The sequence below is a fragment of the Toxotes jaculatrix genome, chromosome 21, assembly GCF_017976425.1.
Source record: "Toxotes jaculatrix isolate fToxJac2 chromosome 21, fToxJac2.pri, whole genome shotgun sequence".
NCBI classification, from domain to species: domain Eukaryota; kingdom Metazoa; phylum Chordata; class Actinopteri; family Toxotidae; genus Toxotes; species Toxotes jaculatrix.
Genome location: NC_054414.1, coordinates 8,273,571 through 8,300,108, shown reverse-complemented (window position 1 = coordinate 8,300,108; position 26,538 = coordinate 8,273,571). Strand labels below are relative to the sequence as shown.

General features: G+C 40.8%; 1 protein-coding gene across 6 annotated transcripts; it reads right to left on the bottom strand.

Moving 5' to 3' along the window:
* Positions 1–148: 148 nt before the first annotated feature.
* Positions 149–23,316, bottom strand: LOC121175536 (myoferlin-like). Of its 6 annotated transcripts, XM_041029321.1 has the most exons (55): positions 23,032–23,316; positions 22,227–22,282; positions 21,740–21,831; positions 17,122–17,230; positions 16,917–17,010; positions 16,654–16,823; positions 15,791–15,919; positions 15,542–15,604; positions 15,403–15,453; positions 15,273–15,303; positions 14,816–14,931; positions 14,581–14,707; positions 14,297–14,400; positions 14,135–14,203; positions 13,971–14,014; positions 13,217–13,299; positions 12,943–12,981; positions 12,471–12,595; positions 12,240–12,353; positions 11,810–11,987; positions 11,578–11,702; positions 11,294–11,403; positions 10,824–11,016; positions 10,398–10,553; positions 10,113–10,244; positions 9,763–9,926; positions 9,056–9,170; positions 8,586–8,688; positions 8,223–8,365; positions 7,883–8,053; positions 7,471–7,564; positions 7,265–7,342; positions 6,944–7,125; positions 6,509–6,667; positions 6,299–6,400; positions 6,050–6,211; positions 5,762–5,927; positions 5,582–5,658; positions 5,359–5,415; positions 4,584–4,595; positions 4,357–4,455; positions 4,097–4,225; positions 3,729–3,884; positions 3,544–3,635; positions 3,253–3,423; positions 2,971–3,119; positions 2,626–2,765; positions 2,419–2,507; positions 2,247–2,342; positions 1,861–2,002; positions 1,639–1,738; positions 1,341–1,534; positions 823–932; positions 511–658; positions 149–350 (listed from the first exon to the last, which is right to left on the bottom strand). In XM_041029321.1, exons 1-55 carry the CDS (start codon positions 23,117–23,119, stop codon positions 312–314), a joined length of 6,237 nt encoding a protein of 2,078 aa, XP_040885255.1. In that variant the 5' UTR covers positions 23,120–23,316; the 3' UTR covers positions 149–311. The 6 variants fall into 6 exon arrangements, with proteins under 6 accessions (XP_040885255.1, XP_040885257.1, XP_040885256.1 ...); XM_041029323.1 differs by lacking the exon at positions 5,359–5,415; XM_041029322.1 differs by lacking the exon at positions 12,943–12,981.
* Between the last annotated feature and the right edge of the window lie 3,222 nt (positions 23,317–26,538).

The following is a 26,538-nucleotide window of genomic DNA, read 5'->3' as shown; positions in this document are numbered from 1 at the left end:
ATTTTGTGGTTACTCTGTGTGTTTGTGATAAAAGCAGTGGTTTGGAAACAAATCACAGATGTTCATTTCCAAATGTGTTGCTCGCATGTCTGTCACAGTTTAGCAGTGTAGACAAAGTGTTCATTGTGAAATATGGTGATATAGTGCAAACAAACAAGCGCCCCTTCCCCCTTTATAAAACAATAAAAGCGGTTAAAAAATTTTTTTTTAAAAAGATATTGAGATGGTTTAGTAGTAGCTGTTCTCAGTGTGATCCCGTAGACATTTTGAATTGTTCTTTTCAGTTCCACTGCTCATCCTCCGTTGTAAAGTTAGTTTAGAGGCTTCACTATCTTCATCGAGATGTAGTTCTGGAAAAGGAAAAAGAACAATCAAATCGCTGCTTCTTAAAGCACACACCCTCACAATTTTCAAGTGCCCCACAAGTGCAAAGCCTTCAAACCAGCGACCTGATGTTTTCAGAATTTCTGGCCAATATTATTCAGCGCTCTGCCTCTTGTCTGTCCTTACCGGTAAAGAGTACAACAGGATGGCGAGGAAGAGAAGCACTATGATGAGGATGATGAGTCCGATGAAGAGGCACCTGAACCTTTTCCACACGATGAACTTCATGGTCTTACACGGGTTAGTGAACCAGAAGAAGGACGTTTCTGGGCGTCTGGTGGTTTTGGAGAATGAAAGACAGAAAGTGTGCTTGTTAGTCACTGTAGCCAACTAATGCAAGAACAGCTGGAGAAACATGGAGGGGATACGTTTTCAGAGATCCAATCTGCATAATGTTAAAAAGTCACATTTCACATTGTCATTCCACTGAGGTCTTACTTGGGAGGGTCCAGTTTTGGGTTCATGTTGGGTTCGTCCCTGCCTTTTCCTGCTGGTCTCTCATCTGAATCAGCTTCGCTTATGATCTCCAGTGTCATCTCCACTTTGCCCTGCAAACACAAGACAAGCAGATGAACTGAGCATGACGCAACACCACTGATGGCATTAATGGCCTCTGAATGTAGCCTGTAAATTGTTTATTTAGAGGTAATGTTAATGAAATACAGCGCTTGGTGCCAGAACTCAAGCAGGGTAACGTCAATGGCCGTTTCCTCTGCTGTTCTCATTTTAATACATGACTGTCCAGTCAGTTTTAGCAGACTGGAGCTATGAGTACGAGACGTGTCATTCCTTTCTGTTAGTTTACCTAACACAGCTTTGAGTCAGCAGTGTCTCCTCTTGATCCAACCCTGTTATTACTCATTCATTTGCTTAGTGGTTCTGTTTTTTTAACAAGGCAGTTAACCTCAAAAAAATGCATCCACCTATCTCTGGGTGTATTTTCTTTTCATACTTACGCCGAGGACCTTCTTCCCGTCCTGTTCGATGGAACAGGGCCACCAGCCCCTGACGGACTGCTGTGCAAACAGAGTCTTGGCGTGATCTGTCTTGTGTGGAGTTCCCGCCTCCATGACATCCATCATCACCAGAGAGCACTTCTCTGGGGTCTTTGCAGGAGCAACCAGGTTACACAAATCCAGCTCGAGTGTGCCTGGGATCATATAGTATTACATTCAAGTGGTTAGCTTTTATAATGTCTCTTGGTAAATCTAACACCTGAAAAAAGTTTTGTTAGTTTTAAATTAAGTGTCTTACCAAGGTAATCATCCAATGAGAATTTGTCATTGTCCCATATCTGAACAATCAGCTTGGGGGGAATCCTGAACTCTGTCTTGTCAAGACTCCAAAAGTGCTCCTGATGTGAAAACATGTTTTCAGATTAGAAATTTCAACAATACTGGTCTTATTTTTCTAATCTAAAATGGGCCTTATTTGTTTATTATAAGCCAATAGGTCAATAGTCCACACAGGCCTAACCTTCTTGGACACGAGGCAGAGTTGTTCAGCGGGCAGGTAGTCAAAGCCAAAGACGAACCTCCAGTTAAAGTTACCGTCTCCATCCAGAGACCTGTAGTGGACATCAGTCTTCTGCTTGTCCTCCTCCATTCCCGGCATCCAGCTAGCACAAGGAGGAACAAGTGTGATCATCCATTGTCCTGTTCTAAGGTTTCTAGGAAACCTTCTACTATACAGTTTTGCTTTGAAAGTCATCAATATAATATTAAAAATATAAAACAGCTAAAAGTGGATTTCAGAAATGATTTAAGCATAAATAAAGAAATACATTTAAGATTTAAGAATACTTTCAGCAACAGAATCAATAAGAATTCAGAGTCTAAAGCTTATTTAATAATCAAGCATACCCTTTGACATAGATGTCACTCATGCGTTCTCCAGTGATGCTCGTCTCATCTAATGTCACATCCGTAGTGTTCCAGATGATGGCACGCAGGAAATACCTGAAAATTCAAATGTCAGCTCACTGGCATCTGATGTGACCTGTGACGACGCACCGAACAGTTGCATGACACTTACTTCTTTGCCTTGCGTGGTGAGATGTTAAAGGGAGGTCCAGGGAGGCCGATGCTTTTGGGGAAAACATCCACCCACATCTGAAGCTTTCCCTGAATCAACACAAAGCACAGGTTACACAGAATTACACAGAATGCCTGGATCAAAAGTGCAGGAGGACATGCATTGTGTAGATACAGTATGTGTGTGTGTGTGTGTATCACATCTAACCTGAGAGAGATTGGGCTGGAAGGAGCTGTAAAGGGTCCTGGTCTCCACATGTTCAGGGACAAGTCCCTGTGTTCTGAGCACGTGCAGACAGAGTCGTTCTCGGGTCGGGCCCAAGTGCTGATGAATTTCCTTGTTGTTCTCTGGATGTGAAAACATTTTGCACCTTAATTAGACTAACATCAGTCAGTAAAGGTCCATATTATGACCAAACTGAAGATGTGAAGAAGAAGAAAAGCTATGAACAGAGTGGTTTGGGTTGTAAATATGATTCACTCTAACCCACAGTCCATTCAATATTAGACTCTACCACACTCATTTATCATACTTTTAAACCATTGATATTACCAAACTGAGCCAGGGTGTAGTCTTTGCCATTAAAGGTGAGTGAGGTGCTGTTGTCTTCAGTCCTGGGTCTGGACAGGCCTTTAAGACGAGCCAGGTTGTCCAGGATCTGGGATGGCTTCAGCTGGTCCCTCCACTGGTTAATACCAGAGCTAAGGTGGAGAAAGAGATATGCCCAAGAGAGACTGCTCGTGACTGTGTGTGGTTTTAGGCCTATTTCTGTTTTTGATTTTCCTCATTTCCCCCTCAGCCTTAACATCACCCTTGCCCATAGAATTTCCTTACATGCAGTGTGTCTGGGGGAGGCCACAGTAGGCGTTATATCTGGACAGGAAGCGGTTCTCCAGATCAATCACTGTCTCGCCGACCTTCTCGTCACGGCTCAGGAGGTCATAGTCATAGACAGAGATTTTCAGGTCCTTGTCCTGGGGCAGGAAACAGGTCATCTCAAACATCCTAAACAAAACCAAAAATAAGTGTTTGATAAGTGTCAAGTTCCAGTGGATTTCCCATTTATATTATCTATAGTCTGTATTATTTCTCCATTGTTTAAATTTGTCTATTCATAACATTTACCTTCCAAACACAGGGTTGATGGTGTTGGGTATGTAATGGTCTCTGTCTTCAATTGTATTCTTTCCCAGAGATATCTTTACGTATGGATCACACTGAGCGGGAGAGAGAAGACAAGTTTAACTCGAGTGTGACTGGTGTGTTGAAACATGCTGCTTTTACTGTTGGTAATACAGATTCATTCTCACTTTGCCGTTGTTGTCTTTGGGCTGCAGGTCTATGGCCCGGACCACATAAATCCTGACCACACACTCCTGAGGTCCACTGTCTGGCAGCTCTCTAAACTGCCGGGGAGGAGGAGCAACACCTGGGTCGTCTGGCAGAGGGTACACCTTGAATGAGCCCTGCAGGTAAAAGGAACACACACAAATAAGATTTTCCTTTTTGTAAACCGTAAGAACTGGACTGAGTTGTGAGCCAAGGAGACTCAGCTCCTCTTTATAGCTTTAGATACCACTCTGTAGTCTCTCCTATTAGATACTAATATCTCTTGCACATTTTTTGATAGAAGGCTAAATCTGATCAAGCGTCAGTGTTCTGAATAGTGTCAAACTACCTTGAACTCTCCAACCACTGTGGGGTCATCGTCCCCGTATTCATTCTTGCCCCGCTGCAGTTTGAAGGTGTTGCAAAAATCTGTCAGCCCTTTGAATTCTGGGACATCCTCCAGTTCACAGTCATACACCTGGAAATGCACAGTCACATTCAAGTCACCCGCAATTACAGGAAAGACTAAAACACTAAGTGATGATTGCTATTTACACAGCCATGACATGCGGTGAATCGATACTGTGGGAAGAAATTAGGCCAGCTTACTTTGAGGGTGTCATAGCCTTTCTTGAGGTAAGGGCCACATTTCTCTTGGTCTCCAACTGAAGCATAGAATTTGCTCCACCAATCAATTGTCTCTTTCTCCTGATGATTGAATTACAGAATTTCAGTATTCAAAACTATATATACATATATAATTCTCTGCATTTGTAAGAATCATGAAATGTGTAGGAATCTGAAATCTCAGTAATAATTCTCTTGTCAACTCTCACCTTCTCTACATGCTATGGAGAAAGAAGATGCGATGTGACACAAAACAGAAAGTAAGTCACTCATACATACAGATACAGGAGTAATAAATCCAAAAACACATACATACAGTGCATAAAATAAGCTACAAACATTAAAAAGGAAGTGAAATAGCGAATTATGGTGAAGGAAAGGTTGATAAGGAGATCCCAGCTGCAATTTCCAGAAACAGGAGCGTAACATTGGACATTGCAAGGTGCGCAACTGTAGTAAGGATCTAGGCCTGTAAGGGGCTCAGTAAAAGATACTACTTGTCCCTTTATGTGCAACATTGCACTGGTGGTGCTATGATGCACACAGTAGCCGGTAAGCTTAGGTAACCAGCTTTATGTTTAACAACCAGAAAGCTAATAAGCTTCCTTCCCAAAATATCAAACTCTTGCTTTAAGCAGAATAATGAACACAGTGCTTCCAGCCACACTGATGTCAGTGATGTTTAAGAGAAATCAACCTCCATGTGCATGAGATACCCGAGGGCCTAGTTTGTTCCCACTTACATGTTACGCCCCTGCTGTGAAAAAAATAATTAGAATGTGCTCATTAAATTAGTGACAATTACATTTGGTAAAATCACATTGTGACAATTCCCACAATAACACTGATGTCATTGTGTCATTATTATGTGGCATTTGCCAGGCTTGCTGTAGCGCTGTGGATTAGGTGATCTCAGCCTTCCAGTCTCATTGGTGCGCAGATTGCGAATTAGAAAGCTATGACATTGTAGGGAATCATACATACAAAGTGGGAGGGAGGAGAAGCCATTTTGTTGAGAGCAGCTGACATGCTGTACATGAACTGTAAGCCAGAGTAATAGAATTTGTCAAATTTGACTAGATAGTCAAATTGTGCACTTTTTAGTGAACAGAGGCAACTAATATGTGTTTATAAATACAGTAAAAAAAAGTTACTTGTTAAGATCTACATAAGGAATTAGTAATTGGTAGTGGCAGAAAGAGTTTACCTGAGCTTCTAGCAGTGGTCTTGACTCCTCCATGTTAATAGAGACATGTTTTGCAGGGGAAGCCATCATCAGGGCCACTGTCAATGATAAGAGGACAACATTACAGCAGGACTTCTGTCTCTCTGTGTTAACAAAATCTGAATATTGAGTCATTTATATATTTTTTATATGCCTCCTTACTTTTGGAGGACATGGCTCCCTCTGCAGTGATGACATATGGGTCACATCTGAACTCCTCCAGAGAAGTGATGGTGCACTGACCCACCACAGGCTTCCTGCCAAATGGACGGTGATCAATCACCTTCAACACAATGGGAGGTGTGTACATCTCATCCTTTGGAAGGAGCTGGATGGAGAGTGTAGAGAAAATATTGGGGGGAAAAAAACTTATTAAACTTTTCTCCATCCTAGATGCTTGTTTGCTTAATTCCCACACACACCCTGTGGCCTGTGTAACCCTGCCATTACCACTTTGATGAAGAGGACAGAGCTGGGGAAGTTGGGGCTCTTTTTCAAGTTCTTGATGACGGCTGACTCCACCCTCTGCCCCCCACACTCCACCACCAGGCTGGGTGAGGACACAGAGGCCAGTTGATAAGGTTTCATGTTCCTCAGACCCCATGCCAGAATCTGGATACAGAGATGTGCACACAGAGGAGGATTTAGAGAGATTATATTTATCAGTTCAGAGTGACAGCATTTAAGATTGTATATTACCTCCACAGCAGTGAGTTGCACCACAGGCCGAATGCCCTGTGGAACCATATAGAGGTTCTCTGCTCTCTTTGGGGGAACCAGAGGAAGGTCTAACTCACTCGACTACAGAGACAAGAGAGTATGGATTACACACTCACACAGGCCTAGAGAACCATAGTATTGGTTTAAATTCTGTAAAGTATCCTATTCTCCATTAATTTCTTTGCTAACCTTGTCTTTAAGGATAAGTTCAGCAGCCACCAGCGCCTCCCCTGCCTTCTGTCCCTTATGCATGATGGGATGCCACAGAAGTTTCGGTATCTGCTCCATGCCTGGATTCAATTTCACCATTGGGACGCAAACACTGCGGCCCAGCATCTCATCCTTCCCCTACACAGAGGATAACATTGCAAAATTATATATAAAAAATTTCCAAGATTATGTACACTAATAATGAGGTTATGTACACTAATAATAGTGAGTGCAAAGTTAAAATCTAGTGAATTCAAACAAGGGATGTAAGTGGAACAGAAAGGCTTTTTTGAACAAAACAGGTCCAACTTTAGGCATAGAATATAAAATTACAACGTGCTTAATTAAGCAATGAAACAACATGGATTGGTTGTATTAAATAAAAACTTTCTGTTTATATCTTTCAAAACCTACCACTTGGTCACTGTCGTAGATTTCCAGCACAACATCAGGGGGGCGGTGAGCAATGTTCTGGGGGTCTCCAAAGATCTGCACGTCATTGAAAATCAGAGTTTGGTCCCAGGTTGGGTTCAGCGTTGCTTGCAGCTTCTCTGTTGTCTTACTAACATGCAGGAAGGAGACGTGTGCATACGGATCTGTGAAGGAAAAAAAAAACACACCATTTTTGCAATGATATCCATTTAATTTTTACTCTTCAAATCTATTGGAAGACTCAGTCTTGTTATTAGAAACCAAGCATTTAATTGTATCTTTGACCACCAAGTAGAATCTTACCAGAAAAGCTATCTTTGTCCATAGATGTCAAGTTCCGTGCCTGATAGACGTAGACACGGAGATGGTACATGTATGACCCTGTAGAGGCGAAAAAAAGATCACATGGAACAAGATCACATGTGCATGCTGGGTATCATAATCTACATTTACATGTGAATGGCATGTATGCAACAGCATGTTAATTTGTTGGTATTTACAACACTCACTGTCAAAGGAGCAGGACACAGTGGGAGTGTTGGCACCAAACAGCTTGGTGGCATCAGCCTTGGAGCCTTTCTCTTTCTCCTCAGTATCAACGCCCTGCAGAGTAAACCGAGCAGAGATCTCAGAGCTTCTACGTGTCCGTGCGTCACACACCGCTAAGTAAAAACACACCATGGCACTGTGGATGTGATGCATGAATGTAAATATTTAAAAAGATTTGGTGACTCAGTAAACTCAGATCCTGTTCGTGTTTTTATGGCACCGCTTCCTACTTATACAGGGATGGATACTTGATCTGTATGGCTCTCTGAGTTCTGTCTATCTACAGGCCATGGTCAGTCTCTAGCTTTGTGAAACCAGGTCCAAACAAGTGATTCACATCAAAATAATTTTTTCCCCCCTTTCTTTACTCACCAGTGCACCCTCCAGTTGAAAGATGGCAGATGCTCCAAGGCGGTCTTCTGGTCCCATCTTCCGCCTCCAGCGCCTTCGACGAAACGTATCTGATGAACGCTCCTTCCTGTGGAACTTCCAGCCAATCAGAGAGGAGAATTCCCACCCCTCAGGGTCACCTTGATCCCGCCTCTGTGTGTTCAGATAAACATGTTGTTCAAACTCTTGAAAATCTGCTAGAATCGTAAGTGAAATAAATAAATCTGTGGCAGCGGCACCTGGATACCAGTCTCTATCAATCTTTATAACCAAAAGAACTTTCAAGACATATAACAGTGCTGCCCTACTGTCCTATGCTGACCTCCACAGGTGTTCCTGAAGGGAGTGCAGCTCTCTTGCGTAGCCTAACCAGCCTCCTCCTGCGGTGGACGTGGTACACCTTCTCTGCAGGGACCCAGGACCGAGGCTTGTCATCTGGAGGTATGGTCACTCCATACTCCCAGCCTGTCCAGTACATGCACGCAGACATGCACACAATTAGCTTTCCTTTCTTTTATTTTAGTCTGGATACACAAACATATTGTATAAATTCTACCATAAATATGAAACATTCAATACAGTTTAGACATTTCAGTCCCGTGTTGCCCTTTTGAATAAACTATACACACTGGGAGATGAACAGCTTTTAAAAAAATGCAGTTAACAGTTAAGTGTATGTCTGAACCTTGGTCATCCACAGCTCTGTTGTCATCCACAGTCCACTCGTCCTCCCACATCCAACCTGGGGGACATTCAAACTCTTCAAGCTTACGGCTCTTTTCTCCATTCTGCACAACACAGAATCTCTGTTAGTTGCACACACTAAATTTTTTTTATCAGTTTATTTTACTCATGTGTTTGCTCCACTCATTTATTAGAATAGGTTTTTAGCTGCTATTCCATTAGAAGCATTGGAATTAGTGAAGAAGGGGAGAAATGCTTTAATAATGGAGGACAACAACCACCAAAGTCAATGAGCAACTAAGAAAAAATGTGTGTTCTGTGTGGGTCGGGGTAGTTTTCATACATGTATAATTGCTCATTCACATATCTCTGTGTGTGTGTCACAGTGATATGGAAAGAGATTAACTGTGTGAGTGTGTGATATTTAAAGCCACGCTGCACATTATTTGAATATGAGCGTGCTCTTCTCACCACATCGGTGAAGGGCTCGGATGCAGTCTTCCACTCTCCACCAGGGAAGCGGGTCTCATTTTGGTACACCTCGTCCATGAATTCAGTGTGTCCCGCGTCTGCCTCTGTTAGCAGACTGAAACACAATGTCAAACACATGTAAAATCTGTGTGCAAAATATAAAACAACTACAATAAAGCTCATACCAAAGACAACACCCTGGTGTCCCAACACTAATGCATGCCACAGCTTTTGTAAAATGAGATTGCTGCAGCGTGAGAGAGAGGGAAGCGTTTGCATGTTTTAACATAGACTGTGTTTACAATGTTAGGAGATACGCATCTTTAAGGTGTGTGTTTTACAGCGGGTGAGTTCCAAAGGATATTTGGATTTTATTTGGAGTCGGGACTGAAGTGCAGAGAGTGGTTGTTCTTGAGTTGAGGAAACAGATTAAAATGTAAATTGTAAATAACTTTGAGCTCACTGGCACAGTCTGGTACTGTGTCATTAAATCATTTCCTATGGCACGAGAGGAATGTAAACAGTAGAGAGCAGTCCACACAGTCCACAACATATGCAAGTTCAGTGGGGAAAAACACACACTGAACCAAAATAACCAGCAGTGAGGCTTCCATTAAGACAAACCAGTCTCATCAAATCACAAGATCTTCATCTTGGTCAAATGTTCTGCAGATAGATGTCAAATTATCATCTTCAGTTACACTCACGCTTTCTCTGGGTCAATGAACCAGTCGGCCTCCCACTCCCATCCTCTGGGGGGCATGAAATACTCTTGTTTCAGCTTTAGTTTGCCCGTTACATCCGAGTGTTTGTGGCGCCCCACCAGTCCTGTGGTACCCCACTTCCCGAAAACCTTGGCCTGGTTCTCATACTGTAAAGCAAAGGAGGACATGTTTGGCTTTAGATGCCGATTTGTCTGAATAGGAAACATTTATCACAGCAACAACTGTCAGGAACAACAACTTCAAAGATTCAGCATGTATGTTTGAGTTTAAGAAAATTTTAAATGATTTCCTGGATGCAACATACACAGAATTGTGTTTTTAGAGTGACGTACCAGCTCAGCAAACACACTGAAGGTTCCCTCAGAGAAGGAGTTGAACTTTTTTTCATGTGCAGATAGACCGAGCCACATGTTGACTCTAATCTGAACCGGCACCTTCAAGCCCTTGGTCTTGTCCATGGGATACTGAGTGGAATGGGAAAAGGAAAAAATTAATTAATTAAAAATCATGTGGCCATTGTAATTTCAAAGAAAACTCTAGTGCTGTACCTTTGTGCTACGTTCTTTAAAATGTATGTAATGTATAATCAATTTTTTTTTTTGACTGCATATGTGTACCTGTAAGAAGATGGTTTGTGTCTTGCCGCAGTGTTGACCACAGGCCTGCTCACTGTATGTGGAATAAAGGATCTGGTGAGCAGGGATGCGACTGTAGGCCACTCTCTTCTCACCCCGGAGCATCCAGATGATCACGTCAGGCATGCTGTTCTGGGGCTGGATACAATGAGAAGAAGACCATGTGAGTGAATGCAGCATTATGGATGGATAGTCCATGAAGTGATGATAAAGAAAGAGAGAAACATGATAATTTCCCTAATTTTTTGTTCAGGTGAGACTCTTCTAGGCTGAGAGCAGGACATTTGCACAAGTGAACACTTCTGAAAGTCAATGAATAGACAGCTCTCCATATGCCCCCCCCCCCCCCCACCAAAAAAAATAAAAAATAAAAAATAAAGTGAGAACTTTGTCTTGCTGTGTTTGTACCTCCTCAGCCAACATTTGAAGTTTTTCTGCCCAGGACTCTAAGTCAGACAGAGTGTCTCTGATCTCTGTGGCCTCCTCTCTCATGCGTCTGGCTCCCTCCTTCATGGTACTCAAAGTTCTGTCTCGCAGCTTTTTGATTTGGATGTCCAGAGATGTCAGGTTGGAGCGGCCCTCCAGCTCTGGTGTTGGGAAACTGGAGAACAGATAAAATGCGTTCCAGTTCATTTCAGTCAATGCATAAACTGAGATTATACTAAATAATAACCCAGTAAATTCTTAAATCTTTAAAGGATCACTGCTTATGACCATTCTTAGTTCACTTGTTATTCTTGTATAATTAAACATTTCAAAATTTCCAGCCCTTTTTATTACTCTCTTACAGTTCATCTGACTTTTAATTACATTAAATTTGCACAGACAACAGAAAGGATCTTGCAGTATTTTTCAGTACCAGCATATCCTCTATTTACCTTTCTATGTCTTCAATAAGCTGATTGAGCAACTTCAGCCACACCTCTACTAGTTGGTTGTCAGGGACTTTAGCCAAGATGCCAGTTTTAAATTCCTCCAGATTGGATTGCTGCAACAACAAAACAAATTAGGAGGATTATACTCCCATCTTAAATCCCTCTGAGGGACTCTCGTGGCGGCTTCTATGATTTTAAGACTACAAACCTGCAAGCAATAAATCATGACTTTTTTTCTTCTTTACTCAAACAGTTTTTTAGGATTATAGGGGATAGTGTAGTATTACCAGGCGGTGAGCAATGTAGAGGATGATGTTGACAGAGTCCAGGCGGTGGCTGATGTCCTCCCAGAATGAGGTAACCACTACCACTGGTTTAGTGTCTGCCCAGGGCAGGTAGTAGTAATGGTTACCTGGAAAAAAAAAAATTACACACCGATTAAATAAAGGGAGTTTTACACTGTATCTTTAGAACGTGAATACATCAAGTATCATATCACATAGTAGCTTTGTCACTCACCATCAAATATGGCACAGCTATACTGCGTGGTGGAGGCCAGTGGCTTGCAGGTGGTGTCCAGTTTGTTGCCATAGTTACCGATGCTCACCTCAAACTGGACTGGTTCTCCAGGCTCCTGAATCATGGTAGCGCTGTGGAAGACTGAACACAGACAGTACTTCCTCCTCCTCTGGTACTTCTGTTGCAGGGAAGAAAACAAAAGAGGGGAAGGGAAGTAGAAAATATTTTAACCAACTAAAATTTAATAACTCTCCATGTACAGACTTTTTAAGGATCCAGTCATCCAGTGTTGGCAATCTATTACCAGTTACCCTTCCCTAACTGAGTTCACATCTCATCACGCCCCAAATCTCAGTGAAGTGAAACCATACTGCAGTCAAAGTCAACCACACTAGTCAGGTATCACACGGTGGATAAATAGTTACCATACCTGTGCAACCAGGATGTCATCGCTGTGGATATTGTCTACTGTTTTGTCTACTTTCCCCTCGAGCTTAGTGGACAGCTCAACCAGGATCCTGCCTCTGTACGCCACACCTTCTCCCTGTACAATGACAACAAGAGAGTGTAGGATACAGACAAAAGTGAGGAGGAAGTTTAAAATTGTAGATGGCTTATAAGATACAGGAAAACAAAGTCGAAATAATGTCTACATCACTACCTTGCCATAGTTGAGATCCTCATAGGGGTCTGGCAGCCCGGTGAACTCTCTGGGGCTGCCATACAGGTTGATATAGCAGGGCCCAAAGACAGGCAGGAAACCCACCTCAGACTCCCCTGTGTTAGCTGGAGAGAGGATGACTGAATTAACCTCCTCATGAATACACTCGAGCTAACCAAAGCAAAGCTTTTATGTTAGTATGTCAGTGTTGCAGTGTTTGAGGCCGTGGTGATGGACAGACTGAGGTGGAAACAGTGGATGCTGGAAAAACAAGTGGCAGCCACAACAACAACAAGAACAGTTATACAACAGTTAAACAATTATATCCTAACACTAATGTCAGAACAGAGCACAGCACAGCTTTACTTGCAATGTGCACACAGAACAGAACTTATTCAGCAAATTAGCATGCACAACATGCTTTATGCGTCACATCTCATGCAACACAGAGCAAAAAAGAGCACGGGTGAACCTTCATATGATGGCATGTTCCCTTTTCCTGCATGTTCCTCTATGCCAGGAGAAAAAGGACATGTACAAGTACCATTTAGAAGTTAATCCAAACATGAACTGCAAAATGTATTTCTTCAACCAGTAATACAAATAAAAAACATCGTAGGTAAGGTACAAAGGTCATGAACATTTGTACTGTGGTCTTCACAAACAATCCAGACTTATTAGGCATTTTATTTCAGGCCAAAATGCTTCATTTTTCATGTATTTGTCGAAAATCCAAAAAATAATACCTTCTATCTCTCCACCAGAGGAGGCTATCCTGGCCAGGTTTAGGTATGTGGTGCCAATAGCATCATTCCCTGTCAAACGATCCCTGCAATCACACAATATAACTTTACACTCACACTGCATACGCACATAAAACTGCATTGATGTGATTAACTGTTAAATAACATGCAAATTTCACAGTGTGGGTGTACTGCAGTGCTCTGCTTTTTCACCACCTCCATGAAAGAAGTACACAGAATAAAAAATAAATAAAAAATTGTCTTTCTTGTTGTAACATCTACATTTTTTAGTTTTCAAAAGGGAATTTGTTGGCTCTAGAATCCAAGTGGGTTTTCAACACCCTCTGTGGAGCACCCTGTTTTCCTAACCTTTCCTTTTACACTTATTTCCCTTTCCTTCAGCCTTCCTGGACCTGAGTCATTTGACTGTTCATACACTCAGAAACATACAATGATGAAAATCAGCTGAGAGACCGTGCCAACAGGATCCCAGAGCATGTTTTTGAGGGGAAGGGAGGGGGCTGCACAGCCTGCGTCATATGCTGCTACATTATTTTCATGTGGCTGGTGATGGGGCATGGACATACACACACACACACACACACACATACACAATAGGGCTGACCACACTGCACAAATATTTTGGTTCACTTTCTAAACCCCAAATAACACAGCCTCTTCACATTCCTTACTTCCTGAACACAAAGTGAAACTGACTAAATCTCTTGAAAACAAACTGAAATCTTGTTTGACTTACCAGTCAAAGACTGTCAGTTTGACAGACTCACACATGGAGGGAAACTAAAGAAAAATATGACTCAGGTTAAACAGAGCAAGACTGAAAATCCATTAATGGTGTCTTTTATTTTCTTAGGTTTGTGCTTTAGCAGAATGCAGCTTTTAATCCTGAGAACTTGTTACCTTGACTTGGAGTTGCAGTACTTGGTTCCACTCAGGGTTTGCATTTTTCTCAATTATCTTGGTACACAGCTAGAGAGACAGAAAAACCACACATCAGCTTTTCTTCTGTTAGACAATGGTAGAATATCCAGCTTTGTCCAGGGACAAATGATCAGGACGCACCTTTTTGCCTGCGAAGCGAGCCTCTAAGAAAGGATCCACCAGGTTCTTCTTGTTTTCATCCCCTCCAAAAATTTCTTTCATGGTCTGGACAAATGCATCATCCACTGAAATTAGAAAACATTAAAAGAATTAATCAATTATTAATCATAACTGATGGTAATATACTCTCCTTGCTTTAATCAGTTTTGACAGACATAAGCTAAACTTGAGAGTTTGAGTATGTTTCTGAGTGTGCTGCGTGTGTTACAAATACTAAATAACTACGAATCTATAGCTTTTCTTACTCTGAGGAATGTCCTCAGCTCTGAACACCTTCAGCGACAAGGTGGCCCATCGCAGAGTCACACCAGCTGGCAGCAGCAGGTTACTCTCTATGTCATCCTGGTCGTCATCAGAGTCCCTCTTCTCCACCTGCAGTTACAGATAGCATGAGTCCATGAGAGAGAGCGCAGGGCATAGCTATCTTATTTACATGTGGAAAGAGGAGGCAGTCAGTGAAAGTCAGAACGCCTGTCATACCGGAGGCTCATCTCCAGTCCCCACAACGAAGAGGCTGACTTTGAGGTAGCCTTTAGCCCCAGAGCTGGAGTCATCTGGGTCATTCAAAAGAAGCCACTTCCTCATGACACAGTGAGCTGCAATAGGAAACACACTCATGATAAATGCATCACATAAAGGAGACACAAATTTCATCAATACAGACAGCACCAAAAGCACCATGTGCTTGTGTGTAAATGACAAAATATATATCATGCAAATATTCAGACTTTTACAAAAGTTTCATGTTAATCACATTAATGACATTACAAAAACACATATTCTGACCAAAATCAAACTATGTTAACTGACAAAAAACTACAAAATATAGCACTTTAATAACCCTGTCACATTTTTACCTATACAAGTCAGACAACAGCCCCGTCTGTGCAAATGCAAATGACACACAAATCCAGTTTGTGGTTTGTGACAAGCTTACCGGGTTCATCATACACATAACCAACGTCCAGCTATGCGAGAGAACAAAACAAGATTAGCCAGACTCACATGAACACATTAACTATACTTTTTTATTAACAATTATGTGAAGAAGAAAGGAGATCAAGCACCTTGAATTCCCCCATCAGACTGTCTGCCCTCAGTGAATAGGAATCATACACCTGCAGAAAGGACCACAACAATACAGTTTATATATTTAAACATATTGACAGAGGACATGACCTCAAAACTGACGTGCATCATGCTTACCCGGAAACTTAAGTTCTGATCAAACAGGTCTGATGGTAGCATGTGGACATTGTAGAAGAACATCTGCAAAAAATACAAAAAATGGAAAGAGTCTTACATTTAAAGTGGACAATGTGCAGTTTTAGATAACTTACCCCAAAACTGGCCAAATTCTTTTATATGCAAGATTGATAGAATAAAAAGGAACCCATTTTTATTCCATCTCAAATCTGTGTCATACGGTCTCACTGTGAGAGTAAGTGACGGTACCTCATCGAAGAAAGGGTTGTTTCCCCTCTTGATCCTTGTCCTGTGGGTCTGCCCGCACACATTGACCTTCACCACTGGTTTGATGTTGTTCCCAGGCAACTGACGGGCCTCGATGATCCGGACTCGGATCTGAAAGACGCAGTATAAAGTATCACATTATCACTGTGGATGAATGTATGATGATTCATGAGTGTATAGGAGCATCTCTGTTGATGTACAATAAAAACACTGTAGCCCATCAGATACATGACCCAGGTAAAGCTAACTTGCTAACAGTGCCAGAGGTAGCTGCTGGGGCCACCTGACACAAACTAAAATTTAAATTTGGAAAAAAAACTTTATCTTGTACTTTTGACAATATTTATTTCAGTTTCTGCTGACTGGTTTATTGCTAGCTTTCCAAGTGTCCTGACCATTTGAACCATATCAAAGGAAGGAAGTAGTCTATCAGAGGAAACCTGCAGTACATGATGAAAGGCATGGAGATTGTGCTTATGAGGTTATCCTAAACCACAAGCAGCCAATGAAGTATCATTCAGGTGCTTGTTATTAGACAAGCAGCTGAATAACCTAATTAGTGCCATGCACACAGCAATGCATGCTGATAATTCCACCTGAACTGAACAGTGAGATAAACAGGCTGAAAGCAACACAGACTGCACCTTGTTACATCAGGATTGCCTAGTTTTTCTACAAATAAAAAATGTATGCCATTAGAATAAAAGATACTTTTGTCAAATAACAAACCCTAAACCACAACAGGTTCCGTTCCAGACCCACATATTAAAAATGTAGAACGTGCAGTAGGTGTTGGTCTTTGCTGATAATTATGTAGCACTTTGCAAGAACACTATCACACTGACCTGGAAATCCTGAGGTTTGTTGACCAGGCGGCGGCGATTTTGTGCCCTGGCCATCCGCTGGCGGAGGTTAACAGACTGACCAGTGGACAAGGGCCCCCCTGCAGAGCCACTTTGTCCCCCATCTGGTAGAGTCTCATCACCCTCTTCACCGGCGCCACCACCGCCACCGCCTAATCAGTGGAAAGACAAGACAACCAAATATCAAATGAGAGCATGTCACCAGTAAACCTTGTACTGCATCATTAAGAATTGCATAAACATACCAGTATCCATTGTAGCATCTCCTGCTTGAGGGTCATTGGGGTTTGGTACAGCACTGGCTGGAGGATCATAGCCGATCACAAGGTTGATAGTAGCCTGTGAGGAAATGATTGGCCAGTCTATTGAGTCATTCATTTCTTGAAAATGAAGACAGCTTTCCAGTTGCTGATATTTTTTAAAATTCATATTAACAAAAAAGAAACTTACTCCGATGTTCTGTCCACTTTCATTTACCAAAGGCACATTTTTGGATGGCAGTGATTTCACTTGACCTGAGGCAAGGTCTCGCAAAGAGATTTTGGTTGATCCAAGGAATCTGTTAGGAAAAACACAACGGAGAGACATTAAATACAGATCGACTGTCAGATACTGTAATTTTGCATATGTATAACATGTGACTGGTTGTGGTGAACCTTCTTCCAATCCAAGTTTAATACACTAGCTTCCATATAAAATGGTTAACACTGATTTGCACATTAAGTGTAACTACTTTCACCCCTGAGACCATATTAATGACTACACCACTGCACCTAGATAAAACTACTGTGGTCTAATACCACAGCCTTGAAATAAATTCTACCTTCATAAAGGTTCTAATGTTCAGTTTTTGTTGGAACTATTTTAGAGAGGTGTTGATTCAACTTCATGGCCATTCTGCAGTTTGTGGTGCTGTTCAGCTGTATTGCATTATACAAGAAGATGTTTCTATTATTTTGTCTATCCTTATTTGTCTACCCTTATTAATATATATATACACAAAATGTTAGAAGTGCTCAGTCTGCCATTCTAGTCAGTAATAAAGTTACAGGCCAAACAGAACACCACCCAGAGCTAACAAAACCCTGCCTGCTCAGACAAACAAACGCACCCAGTGAACCAGCACACAGTCATCTTTGCACAGGAGCTACCAACTAGTGATTTTACAGTGTGTTTAGAGCACCTGCGACCACCTGCCACCTCCGAGTGGTCAAATAACAATATGGTAAACCTGAAACGAAACACACAGTCACCTAGTAATATCTACAGTATTACTACCTGGAATTCAAAAACCACAAACTACAATTTCCGATTCATAATTGGGTTATTACCAGCCTTGCTGATAAAACTGACACTTAATAAATTTACCTACCATCTGATACCATACACTTTGAAATTTATAGCAGTATTTCCATAAAGTGATTTGCCTTCTTCCTCGAATGAGTCAAACATTTCTTGTTTGGAACATCAATTACAACATTTCCTTAAGTAATCATGAACACTTTAATGATTAAGTAGAAAAAAAACTACATATTGAGGGTTGGTAAGATTAGCAAAGTTACAATCACATTCCTCTGTTAACTCCTGTTGACTCAAGGACAAAATTTAATGAAGCTAAAGTGTCTGACTATGTGAGGTCTGACTAACATTTAATATCGTCCTTAATATAGGTTTCTTTCATTGCAGTTTTTCTTTCTATGCACTGTAAACTGAAAATCAGTTTGTTACTGTATGTGTTTGGCTGTTGCGTCTCTCTTGGTGTGCAGCCCAAAAGAACACCGATTAATATTCAGCCTGTTTATGCTCAGATACTTATGAGTAAGTACAAGTGCAACAACCCATCATTAAAGCTGTTAAGAAAAAAAAATCTTAAAACATTGCCACTAAACCATTAGAAGCCTAGAGAGTTGAAATATTTATCTTTGGGTGGATGAAATAATATTCATTGTACTGTGTCCAAAGAAATACAATGCAGCGAACAAGTATCATCAGTTTCATTCATCATTCTTTGGGTGGATGGAGTAATAATGTTTTGGCAGCTGTCCTGATGGAAGACCGAGATGGAGTCACAGAGTCACGCACTCACTATGGATCTTTAATCCACTGTAAGCACAGAATGTAACACATCCAAGAATAGTTTGACATTAAAGCTTCCAACTGAACTCAGATATACAAAATGATTTATTTTTTCCCCTTTGCTAACAACTTGTCCTCAACCTGGATGAAAAATGTCATGAGACAAAGAGAACTGAAGGAAAAATCAATCAGAGTGCAGAGAGAAGCCAACTGAACTTACATCCACTGACTCCAACGTGACTTCTATCACAAAAGTGTTTTTTAAACAAAATCTTTCATTGATCAAAAACCTAAAGGACAAGGTACACAGTAGATGCACACATGGAAGAAGGGTTAAAGGTCAGAAGATTTGTGTGATCTTGTCTTTGTACTGGGTGCAAAACATCTAACATTCCAGTATGAAAGTTTAAATAGTAACTTATAAAAATAAATAATAAAAATATAATAGAAAGATAAATGGTTCAATGTACTATAGAAGATTACTCTGGCAGGAATTTTATAAACAGCTACATAGCAGGTTACCACCATTTTAGGTCACTACACAAATAGCTGGACAGAATTTTATTGAGAGGAGAAAGGATGGAGTTATTGTTTTGGCAGCACTCAGAGCTCTATATCAGGAAGGAGGCTGACACAGGGATCCTCCAGGGATTCAGTGACTCTATAAACCTGGTATGCAGCCTCAAATCAGAGTCACAATCACAATTCTTATGAGTAGTTTTACCGTGGTGTGGTCGAAATAATGCAAGCAAGATTTGGACATTATCAAAGAATGGCTTCAGTTAGGATGGGACTGTGGATGGAGTTTTTACTTACACCACTCTGCCTACACCTACTTCTGTCTCCAAACTCTGCAATAACTTCAATAAATTCAAAACGCATTCAAATATGAAAAGAGATTAAGTCGTATAGTATGATAAAACGGTATCAAACCCAGACAGCAGACAGAGTCAGTTTTGTGAAAGGTATTACAACCCCAGAGAGTGGTGGTGCTCCTTGTCACTTGTAGTCATACATAAACAAGGTCAACTGTTCGGCCTTTCCACATCACATAGTACAAAGGAGCTTCTCATTAATCTCGGTCCAGTGATTATATTCACCTACCCGTGAAGGGGACGGAGTTACTTTCAGCACATTCAATTCTGAGTGTCCTTGGCTGAGTTTCAGTTCACAACATTAACATCCTCCTGCTGTCAACATTGATTTCCTTTCACAGATGTGTTAGGACGGATGAATGTGATGAAACAGCTCATCTCAGATCTGTGGCTAGGGTGTAAAAGTCAGTGATTCCCTGACAGTTCCCCGATCCTTGCTGTTGTATTTATCAACAGAGTTTTCAGCACTGAAAGGCTATAAAAACCCAGAAATATGTTTCCATAAAGAAGTTAGGATGAAAGTGGGTAAAACATTTGGAAACACTGATGTTTGACTGTGCTTCTTATAAGACGGGAAATTAAACAATACTTTTTGTTTTGATGAGAAGGAATTTTTCCATACATGTCCCAAGAAGACATTTACCTGGCTTTCTTTAGCAACCGTTAGTATGTAGGTCAAGGCACTGCTCTGTCGAAGTACAGCCTAGCATGGCCTAGATCTTGGCTTGGATCTAGAGCCTTGTTTAGGCCAAGGTGCTTAAACCGAGTATGTATGTAAAACAGCTTTACGTCTTCTCATTTCAAAGCCAAAGAATATGTGTAAGATGCAAGGAAATGAGACATTTTGCCAAAGTCTCTTCTTACTACTTTTTACTTAAACCATACTTTGTCCTTTTTCTCTGATTTCTTTCTAAAATCATCACACCACTAATTGCCTGCCCCCATCCCCCCCTTGTTGCCACGACAACAGGGATCACCCAAAACAGCAGCTGGAAAACCATTTGAGGAAGACGGGAACTCCTGCTGTAGATCTTTAGAGAGTATGCTAGACAGGCAAGCCCAGTGGAAAACTTTACTCAGTTTAACAAGGACTCATGTGCTAGAAATGCACATTTGAAAAGCTCCTCCCTCAGTTATGACTGTCCCATGCACTGGGGAAACTTTTACTCTGCAGAGCACATGAGCAGAAAAAAATATTTAGTTTCTTTGACATTTTTCATTATTTCTTAAGAAAGAACCACTTTCTTGTGCTTTGTTCTCTCACCATAGACAAAACTTTGATCGCAGTAATTAGTGATGTCGAGGAAACGTTCTTTGTGGTTGGTCTAGATTGGTACCATCTGTGATTCTGCCTTTATTTGGCAGTAACAGCTTTGAGCTCTTTTGGAGTGACTTTGGAGCACTTCTACTACAGTACTGAAGCAGCACATACATGCTGTACCTACAGCTATTATTCCACTGGAATATAGTTTGGAAAGTTACTGCCACATAGAGTATTTCCCCGTTCCCGTCACACAGAGCCAAACAAATCCCAGCAAGAGAAAAGACAAACAGCAATTCATGAATCCACTGTTGCCCAACCAGCATCAGACATCCCACACAGCCCAGCAAGTCTCAGCATGGCAAACAGGGTGTGTGGGGGTGAAGAAAGCTAACTACATAACTCAAACACTGGGTCACTATGAAAATATCTTTCTTAGTTTCCTTGTACATCACTATGTCACTGTTTATAACAATGTGTATCCTAACCAGTGGGCCTGTAGCATGTGCAACGAATTATTTTGCAGCCACAGTACTTCAAAGGTTTTTCAGATTATAACTGTCTTAATGACAGCTCATGTTACACTATTATATATACACATTCATTAAGGAAAACTGACAAACTGAAGAAGACAAAGAGACATCCACACCCCTCAGATATTGCTGGCTAACCTGCTGTCTCACTTAACAGTACTATTTCCTAGAAAGTACTTGTTCACACAAGAAGAAGTTTGCACTGTGATTTAGTAATGTGGTGGCACATAGCTTCTCTTTCACCACCGTGAGTCCTCTGTTGCACAAAGCATGAAGCCAAAGTTTAACGAGGAGCTCAGTCTCGGGAGCTGTACTGCACTTACTTGTCTTTCCCAATGGTTTCATAGTCTTTCACAATCACGTCAATGTAGGAGCTGGAGTCCAGTGCGGTGCCTTTCAAATCAAACTCAAGCACCTGCAAGACAAGATGAGGGACGGACAGTTCATCAGATATGGTACTTTCGGCTGCTGCAGAGCCGTTAACTGAATGGAATAAATAATGATTTGCCTACTCAGCCAGTAAAATGCAAAACACCAGTAGCAGCTATATAAAACTCATAGACTCATCTAGATCAGCCACATCATAATCTATTGACATGGTAAATACAAACTGTGTAGTCATGTGATGATTTCAGAAGAATGTTTTGATCATGTGGCATTTTGTACTGTATCCAAACAGTTATCTTGTAATCAATCAGTTCCTGCTTTCCAAAGCAGCTGATCTAAACCCTCATTGACTGAAAATCAATCAAGGTGAAGGAGAGAGGCAGAGACATGTGCATGTTTGACTGGGTGTACAATGAAATTTACCTCATTCCATACAGGATTCACCTCACTGTCAATTGATTTGGTTTTCTTCTTCTCATCTGAAAGTGAAATATTTTTTGATGGACATTTAGTACGGTTTCTCAAGATTTCATAGGGAAACTTACAGTTAAGCAATTACCAAATTAGAGTTTTTATCTGAACAGGCATATTTCTGCATGCTTTAAGGCAAGAGTGATTTCAGTGAGCAGCAGACTCTGCCTTTACATGTTAACAGGAAAAAATAATAATAAAGCTGCCACACCTGTAGATGATGATGGTGACACCATTACAAGCAAAAAAGCTGAGACCAACAAGGTCAGATTCCTCTACAGGAGGAAATATCATTCTATGTCTGATACAGAACTGTGACTGATATAATTCTAATTCAGCAGCTCAATGGCAAATTTCCCTACAGTTTATAACTTGTCTTTTCCCTTCATTACTGATGTCTTTCTTGCTCTGAGCTCACACACTATATCCTACAGATTCAAAGTCTTCAATGGTGTTAAGTTTTTAAACATACTTAATTTAGAAGAACTACTTGGCCACAAGTTAATGCACAAGTGGAGCGTTGCTGTATTATTTATTTATTTTATTGGCTACCAAATGAAAATCACAGCAAAACTATTAACTCCACAGATTGACGTCATGCTGGATAAAAGTATAATCAAACAAGTGATTAAACTCATAATTTGGTTCCAAACACACTTTACATATCTCTGAAAGATTAATTATTATGCTACAAGTGTTTTTTCCAAGGACATTTTCTCCAGTTAAAACTTTAGAAGACACTTGGAAAGACGCTTACCTTTAAAGACCACAGTTGTGATTGGATCAGGACTTCCAACCTTCTTTTTTGGAAGACCTGTAGCCGACTCTATAACAACCCGCAACATGGCAACAAAGATTTAGGGATAAAAAAAAAAAAAAAAGTCTTAAAAACTGTCGTACCTTGGCATCCTCACTGCCCCATCACTGAGGCAGACAGGGCAGGGCTGAGGAAGTATATTTCCAAAGTCCAGTTTGTGAGAACGAGAGGAAACGAGGGCGGATCACGGGTGTGTGATTAGTGGTGGAAGCTGCTGCTGCCATCCTGCGAGTAAGAAAATGCGTTTGTTTTAAACTGAATAAATAATTATCATGATTCATAATAATTATCATTATAATTAATGATATACCATTATAATAAATAATAATCTAAATATTTTACTGACTCTATATAATTACATACAGCAAGAAGGTAAAAGTAGTGATTTTTGATTAAATCTTGAAAAAACTACCATGGCAGTCTAAAGGAGTATTACTTTAGTGAATGTAAATGTCTTCAGATGTTCGCTGTATGTCAATTGCTGCCAGAGAAAAGAAAAAAAAGGCAAACTCGTGGGACACACTTCGCCTCTGTCGCCTCTGCATATCTTTTGTTTTAATCATACAGTCTGTGGTTTTGACCAATACTGAGAAAATATTATGCTGTATCGCCATCTAGTGGTTGCAATGCATTACAGTCAACAGTCGACAAGAGCCAGCTACAGACCGCTCTGTACCAGTATTAATGGATCTCCTCTGGTCAGCAGAGTGATAGGACAGAAGACCTGTGATGTGTTTGTATAATATGTTCTAAAACTTGGGGGGGGATTGTTTTTAGATTTCTGAACAGCATGTTAATAGTAAAACTTGAAAACTGGTGTATTTAAAGTTTTCCCAATAAATGCACTCATGTGAATTTGTTCATTGTTTCATTTTCATTTATCTTCATCTGCATTGTAGTATTGGCAATGACTTTATATTTTTGCGTCCAATTTGAGATGTCTGTAGTCACCTTAAAATCCTATTTATGACCTCAAAGCAATGGCAGGCATCATAAAATAGTCCACTGATGGCCACTGCATCACACAGCAGATGAATTATGTAGATATTTGAACAGGTTACAGCTTAGGCTACTCGTGTGTGTAGGTCTAATATTAGATCAGCTACAATACTCAGCTGACCAGACTCCACCGGGACTTGGGTACCTTCATTAAACATAGTAGGAGGCCACTTTGGATAGCTCGTGCTCATTGAAGTGGTAAGCAAACTGCTGTGCGTTGCCTGGCAATAATTAAACTGCATTAGTTATAGATGTCTGCGAGGCTACATGAACACAACATGGTCTCATCACTTGTTTCTTTTACTACTTTTGACTTGAGCTATGTTTGCACAGCACATCAGCTAATTTATGATTCAGTTTCTGTATATACAGTGGCTGAACTGTCTTTGTGCAGAAGTTACCAATCTTAACTCTCCTGGGTCGTGACTAACTTTGCCTCTTTAAATGATTAACCCACTGAGGGCTTGTCTGTTGGGTTTGTGGCTCTGTTACCCCCAGCAGACTTGCAGTTATTTTGGAAACTCCCATCCCTCCATGGTCTTCTCTTCAGTGATGTGTTGGCTTTTCTTTTTCGGTGTGGTCAAACATTTGTGACGGATGGCTTATTGATCCATGGACGTGGACATTCCTTTCCTGTCTGGAGACAAGAAGCTTTGTTTGAGTACATTTGGTTTGCTTGAAAAGACAGAGTAAGGGAGGGAAACAAAGGTTCTCCATGTTTAGACTCAGAGCATAGTGATGATCTCAGACTGGCCTCAGCGCTTTCATGGAGAACATGCCGCTGCTGCATCGCTGTTCATCACCAGGATATGGACCTAAGAAACATGAAACACTGACTCTGGATTTACTGCGGATTTAAAAGTCAACAGAAAAAGATGGAGCAGTGTCTGGTGTTTGAAGAATTTAAAGAGGGGTTCAGACAGTGAAGCTCCAATTGTTGATATGGATACCTTAAGAAACAACAAAAATCCGTGGGTGCTTTATGAGACAGAGGTGCCACACAGCAGGTTCTGGTGAGTTGTCTGTTTATCATCATGTGTTTAATCTTGATAAATATAACCAATCACTGCTAATTAACTATGTAAAACCTGTTACTGCATACAGAAGCACATTTTCAATGCACACAGCATATACTATGTAGGCTGCACCTCAATATCCACAGCTGCTATAATATTAATCATACAATTACTGCCTCAATTCTCCATTTGTACCTGATGGTGAATTCCATATTTGAATGCATTCACGCTCAAAGCACTGTATAACCTCAAATAGAGTTCTGTCAAAAGAAAATCTGAACGCCAAGTCAAAAAGAAATGTTGGTTTTAATCTTCATTCTTCCACCCTCTATCCATCTATCCGTTCATCAATCTACCTGCTCTATTAAAGCAACTTATATCAAGTCTTATATTTGAAGTCAAAGCTCAAGTTGTAATTTAGCATCATAGTCTGTCTCAGTCACTTAAACCGTCCAGACACTGAAAAGAATTTCTCTATCCATTCCCCATACACAGCTTCACCGCAAACTCTTTCAGATACAACAGCTTTTTAAACTCCCTTTTCAGCAAACTCCTACACTTTTATTACTTAATTATTTTATGGTCCCATCAGTTGATTGTGAGAAATGTGTATGATGTAAAGGACCGCTCATGCATGTGCTGATGGACCTGGAAAAGAGCTCACAATGCTGAGACATGTGACTTATTGTTTCAGTCTGTAGTCTCCCTGAGCAACAGGGCCACACAGGAGCTGCTGGTGGTGAGGAACACTTTGATCTTTTAAACACATCCCCCAAACCTTATTCCCACATCACTTATACCCTTTTTTCAACAATCACCAAGCACACACAGAAAGACCCGCCACCATAAGACCCACATACTTATATTAGTACGACTTATTGTGCGTTCCAAAAAAATATTCATGAAGTGAGACTTTATAATCTGATTTTAAACTTTTGTATGGATCAGTAGTGTGTTGTCCCAGTGCTGCCACTTGGCAGCGCTGCATTCATTCTGCAGTGAGCCTTTCACCATAGACTAAATGGAATGAATAAACAGTTGAAAGTCACTAACAAAGAGTAAAATAAATGCTGCAAAGACACCAAATTGTCTCGATTGATTGATTGATTGGCTTCAGTCCTTCACACAAACACCCAGGTGTATTATCTTTACTCATTCTTTAATGCTGATGTCCTGCATGTTTTGACCCAGTTGTATGCCAGCACACCAGCACACCCAATCCAGACAAAAACAACTAAAGAGAAACTCTAAAAAGTAATGGGAATGCCATCTCACAAAACATTTTAGCAGCAGTACCAGTTCCTAAAACTGCGGAAAGTGAGGATGAGTGCAGTGGACTCCTAAATTGGTCAGTGTAATAAATAAATATCCCTAAAAGTGGCTTCTAATGGAAGTCAATATCTTCTATTTTAACCTTTGGGGAAAATGCAGC